This window comes from Chiloscyllium plagiosum, chromosome 39 (genome assembly GCF_004010195.1).
Source record: "Chiloscyllium plagiosum isolate BGI_BamShark_2017 chromosome 39, ASM401019v2, whole genome shotgun sequence".
In the NCBI taxonomy this organism is placed as follows: Eukaryota; Metazoa; Chordata; class Chondrichthyes; order Orectolobiformes; family Hemiscylliidae; genus Chiloscyllium; species Chiloscyllium plagiosum.
Window position 1 is genome coordinate 26,091,924 of NC_057748.1, and position 5,695 is coordinate 26,097,618.

A 5,695-nucleotide genomic window follows, 5' to 3' on the forward strand; every position below is an offset into this window, starting at 1 on the left:
GGGAGAGGAGGGGGACACGAGGTGGAGATACGGGAGAGGAGGTTGACATGACGGGAAGATATGCAATGGTATGGGAGATATGGGAGGCAAGGTATGCGAGAGGATGGGTAAGAGATGGGAGCGGGATGGGAGGGAAAGAGGAAGTAAGGGAGGTTGGATGGGAGGAGGAAGTGTTATTTGTGAGGGGAGGGGCGATATGAGGGATGGTTAAGGTGGGACCGGGGAGAGGAATGAAGACAGTTTGAGGGGAATTGGTCAGGTGAAGATAAGATGGAGTGTCAGAGTGAGAGCGAGCAGTCTGTGGGGATTGTTGTGCCAGAGAGGAGCAGTGGGAGAGAAATGAAAGTGGAGAATGAAGGGAGAAAGTATGTGGGCAGAATGATAGAGATCTTATGGCAGGAAATATGTGTCGTCGGGAATGTGTTATACCCCCAATTTCATTCATTAATTACTCCCCGTAAAGCCGGGTCTTCTTGGCAGGAGGGGGAGTGGGAGTGGGATTCGGGGCTGCGGCCTGTGACACAGAGGGAAGACCAGACTCTCACATTGGTCACTTTTCTTCCACAGGTGACGGTTTCTAATAGGAGACTGGGGAATCTCGCTGATCCCGGGGGCCAGCGAAGGAAGCGGGTTCGTCATGGTGAGTATCAACCAGGTCAGGGAGTGGGTCATATCACCTGGTTATTGGCTTACTGTCACCCGGAGCCCCCTCCTCGAGCCTGTTGCACAGGAACAGGAGGCCATTCAGTCACCTCCCTCCTCGAGCCTGTTATGCAGGAACAGGAGACCATTCAATTGCTTCAAGTTCCCCGAGCATCCAGAATTGCCGTGCGACTGGCAAGAGGATTTGGGTTATAGAGTCTTAGAGATGTACAGCACACAAACAGACCCTTTGGTTCTTAATGCATTTTCTCTGAAGGGGCCTGTTTGACCTTAAGTCTAGTCTGCATTCCCGATCCCTGCACGAGAGAGGAACGCGTGCCTGCAGGCTGATATAAGAAAATTATTCAGGAGGGTCGAGTTCAAGGGCTTCATCTGAAATGCCCTCAGCTCGACTTTCGAGTTGCAAGTGCTGACTCCTGCTGACAGCGCTGTCAGAGTTTCCATAATCCAGCGAGTAAATTACGCTGACCACGTTGACATTTACATTTAAGATTTCTTTTTAATCAGGGAATACTAGTGTTGGGTTTCTATAGGCATATTTCCCAGGCAACCATCACATTCCCATTCCCCGTACATTGTCGGATAACGGGGAGATTATTGCAATTTGAAGACCACATGCCTGGGGTCACTGAGTTGAAACCTTTTTGTTTTATCACTTGTTTCCCTTTCTTGCAGGATCTGCAAGATCAGATTATGGAAGAGGTGAGAATGTATCTTCGCTGTGTAAGCTGTGACCCCTTTGTGCCTTTTGTCCACAGTAGGGTTTCCTGCTGCTTGGACCTCCTCTGGGTCTGGGTGGGGATTGCTGCCCGGGGTCCATTACTCAAGAAGGAGGCATTCTTTTGTGAAATGCATCTGATCACCAAGTGTTTTCTTCCATTCACTGAATGTGGGCATCGTTGGCCTTGCCAGCAATTTTATTGCCCAGAGCACAGTTAAGAGTCAACTGCATCCCATGGTTGTGGAGTCACATGTAAGGATGGCAGATTTCCTTCCCTCAAGACAGGTATGAAAGATTTGAGTTATAAAGAAAAGCTGGATAGGCTGGGGCTCTTTTCACTGGAGTGAAGGAGGTTGAGAGGTTTATAAATTCATGAGGGGTATAGATCGGGGTTAATGGTCGCTGTCTTTTCCCTCGGATAGGGGATTTCAGCACTAGGAGACATATTTTTGAGGTAAGAGGACAGAGATTCAAAAGAAGACATGAGGGGAAAATTCATCACACAGAGGGTGGTTCGCATGTGGAATGAACTTCCCGAGGAAGTTGTGGGTGCAGGCATAGTTACAACGTTTAGAAGGTACTCAGATAAGTCGAAGAAGATTGAAGAGGATACAAAGGGGACCTTTGGTACACAATGTTGTGACAAACATGATGCCAAATTAAACTAATCCCGTTTGCCTGCGCTTGGTCCAAAATCCCTCCATTGCTGGGCTTGCATATTCATATGCGTATCTAAAAGTCCCCTGAAAGGCCCTAATGTATCTGCTTCCATGACCATGCCCTGGCAGCAAATTCCAGACACCTACCACTCTCTGTGTAAAACATTTGCCTCATGCATTTCCTTTGAATTCATGCCCCCTAGCATTAGATATTATACCTCTGGCGAAAAGATTCTGGCCGTCAACTCCATCTATGCATCTCATAATTTTATAGACTTCTATCGACTCTCTCCTCAGCCTTCACTGCTCCAGAGAAAACAAGCCAAGTTTTCTAGCATAGGGATAGGAAAGGGGCAAAGAGCAGTCAGGTGGGAGTAGTTTAGTTTGGGATTATGTTTGGCATGGATTGGTTGGGTCAAAATGTCTGTTTCCATGCTGAATGACTCTATGATGATAGTGAGCGAGGTGGGTTTTTCCAACAATAAACAACAGTTTCATGGTCATCATTAGACTCTTAAGCCCTTGCCGTGGAAAAATCTGGAATTATGCCCGAAACGTCGATTTGCCTGCTCCTCGGATGCTGCCTGACCTGCTGTGCTTTTCCAGCACCACACTCTCGTCTCTGGATTAATAGTCCAGTGGTAATACCGCTAGGCTCTGCTTTCAGACAGATCACTGGGGCAGTGTGGGTAATGTCACTGGGCTAGCCATGTGGAGGTCCCTGAATTAATGTTGTGGTGGACACGGGGGTAGTTCAAATCCCACCACAGTCCCTGGTGATGATGACAGTGTTCCATTGTCGTTAAAATCTGGTTTGCTTGTGTCCTCTATGGAAGGACATTACCCAGTGATTACCCAGTCTGGGCCTACATGTGACTCCACACTGGCTAGGCACCTGGTTCAAAAGGGCAATTAGGCACAGGTAACAGATGCCAGTGCTGCCCACGCCCTGTGAATGGGTAAAGAGAAACAAACGTGTTGCATTCCCCCACGTGGGATCTCTGTGAAAATCGACTCTCTGACATCCACCATTCACGGATGTCTCTTTCACTGCCAGAGGGGTTTGTGGAGGATGTGAGCAGGTCCTTCTATCGGCTGGTCGGGGAGTCCAAAGTACAGTGTGTGGGGAGGGTACTGGGTGTTAAGATGAGAAACGCCTTTGTCTTCAGTCAGAGGCTTGTGGATCTTTGATACTGTCAACCTCTGAGAGTTGTGGAGCTCCATCATCGGCTCCAGCGCAGTATTTTGTTTTCTTGGGAAATCAAGGGGTATGGGGAGCAGACGGGAAACTGGAGCTGAAACCCAAGATCAGCCGTGGTCGTAGTGACAAGTAGAGGGGCCGACTAGCCTAGTCCTGCTCCTGTCCCTTGTGTTTGCATGTGCTCTTATCTTTCTTCTCACCTCACGCTGGTCACTAATTAGACCCTGGACTACAGCATTGCATTCCGTTGTGGTCACCACGTTTTGGGAAGGATATGAGGATGTAGAGAGAGTGCGGTTCTGGATATGAGGAAATCCAGGGTGGGGTAGAGATTTGATTGAGGTTGACCAGGTAAAGACAGGATTGGGTGAGTTTGATGAGGAAATGCTATTCCTGTTTTATGTACGGAGTCTGGGGTACAGAGATTGAAGGTCTTGGATAAGTGAGAAGGGGGATTTGAAACAAATCTTTTTTCTCATTCAGCAGGTGGCTAGGGTTTGGAACATGCCACCTGAGAGTATGGGGGAGAGGTTCACTCATGGCTTTTGAGAGGAGTCCGATGTGTAACTGAAAAGGTTGAATGTGCAGAGATTACAGGGAGAGTGGCATCAAATGCACCACTGCTCTGGAGATGGGCTGAATGGCCTCTTCCTGTTCTGTAACTAAGATGTGACCTGGAACTGGTGGGGGCCCTGGGAGAAGATGGGGTGGAAAGGATTACAGTGGATGCTTTTAAAAGGAAGTTGGGGTGGGAAACGCAATAGGAATATGTGGGGGGGAGGTGAGTTGTTGGCAACTGTGTGGATGGATGGACAGGGGAGAGTGGCTTCGATGTGGCATGCTAACTGGCTGGACTGTGCCCCTTTGTGTGTAGTGTGAGTCTTTACCCTTGTGATCCCTACAGGCCAAGGAGCTGGCTCGACGTTCATTGCTGTACCAAAGTCACCTGCCTCCACCTCTCGTCAATGCCAAGTCCCTCTCGGACACGGCTGAGGAGGAAGTGCTGGAGGAGTGCAACGAGGCCTGGAGGGAGCTGGGAGAGGTGAGACACTTGCAGCCTTTCCTATTCCTCTGATTCCCACTTCTCTTTTGCCAGGTTTAATTGATAAATCATTGTTGAGCAAAGGTATTAATAGATTTGGGTCAAAGGTAGGTTCTCATGAAATGGCAGTACAGGCTACAGGGATTGAATGATCTGTTGTTCCTAAGCCATTGTTGTCCAACCTGCTGCTTTTTTCCACCTTCTGACTTCTTCCGCAAGTAACCCCCCCACTGACTTCCCCCAAAGCCTGTCCCACCGTCAACAAGGCCCAAGTCAGGAGTGTGATGGAATACTCCCCACTTGCCTGGATGGGCGCGGCTCCAACAACACTCAGAAGCTTGACGTCTTCCAGCAACACCTCTCTCGATCGACACGGTCACTCCCACCTATACTCATTCCCAACACCAACGGCGCACAGCGGCAGCACTGTTTATCGCTTACAAAACGCACTGCAGTGATTCGCTGAGGCTCCTCCGACAGCACCTTCCAAACCTGACACCTCTATGCCTGGAAGGACGAGGGAAGCAGATGCAAGGGGGAGCACCACTCCCTGCAAGATCCCCCCTGAGGAAACACACACCACCGTGTACCATCCCGACTTGGAACGGTACTGGCCGATTCATCACTGTTGACGGATCAAATACCTGTGCTCATTTTGTCATTCTTTGTCTTGGTGTTCAGTTCCAGAATAAACTCACCCTTGCCGATATCAGGGAGGTGGTCCAGGATTCGGAAAATCCGGTAAGAATCTGGTTTTCAAATCCGCAAGTACGGCTGGAGGGTCTGAGCCGAGGGAGTGTCGCACAGTCTGGGGGATCATACCGAGGGCGCGCCACGATGCATGGGGGCGGTTCGGTGCTGAGGGAGCACCGCAGAGCCTAGAGGGTCGGTGCCAGGAAGTGCTGCTTTGCCTGGGGGTTTGGTGCCGAGGGCGTGCTGCACTGCCTGGGGGGTTGGTGCTGAGGGAGCACCCCGCTGCGTGGTGGGTTGGTGCTGAGGGAGCGCCACGCTGTGTGGGGGTTGGTGCTGAGGGAGCACCCCGCTGTGTGGTGGGTTGGTGCTGAGGGAGCACCACGCTGCGTGGGGGTTGGTTATGAGGGAACGCCACGCTGCGTGGTGGGTTGGTGCTGAGGGAGCACCCCGCTGTGTGGGGGGTTGGTGCTGAGGGAGCACCACGCTGCGTGGGGGGTTGGTGCTGAGGGAGCGCCACGCTGCGTGGGGGGTTGGTGCTGAGGGAGCACCACGCTGTGTGGGGGTTGGTGCTGAGGGAGCACCACGCTGTGTGGGGTTGGTGCTGAGGGAACGCCACGCTTCGTGGTGGGTTGGTGCTGAGGGAGCACCCCGCTGCGTGGTGGGTTGGTGCTGAGGGAGCACCCGGCTGTGTGGGGGGTTGGTGCTGAGGGAGCACC

At 51.3% G+C, this 5,695-nt stretch overlaps 2 protein-coding genes across 3 annotated transcripts in view; one reads left to right on the top strand and one right to left on the bottom strand.

Annotated features, from left to right (window-relative positions):
* Positions 1–639, bottom strand: part of LOC122542038 (60S ribosomal protein L10-like) — a 14,518-nt gene extending 13,879 nt beyond the window's left edge. The window contains exon 1 of the mRNA XM_043679327.1: positions 546–639. Coding sequence (XP_043535262.1) covers positions 546–639 — 94 coding nt within the window. The remainder of the gene's footprint in view (positions 1–545) is intronic.
* Positions 1–5,695, top strand: part of cenpk (centromere protein K) — a 25,164-nt gene that overhangs the window by 3,955 nt on the left and 15,514 nt on the right. The window contains exons 1-5 of one of the 2 annotated variants that reach the window (XM_043680043.1): positions 73–91; positions 568–640; positions 1,339–1,365; positions 4,149–4,286; positions 4,968–5,027. In XM_043680043.1, the coding sequence (XP_043535978.1) occupies positions 638–640; positions 1,339–1,365; positions 4,149–4,286; positions 4,968–5,027 (228 nt within the window). In that variant the 5' untranslated portion in view covers positions 73–91; positions 568–637. Of the gene's footprint in view, positions 1–72; positions 92–567; positions 641–1,338; positions 1,366–4,148; positions 4,287–4,967; positions 5,028–5,695 lie in introns of those variants that run through there. The other variant, XM_043680042.1, reaches the window with a different exon arrangement.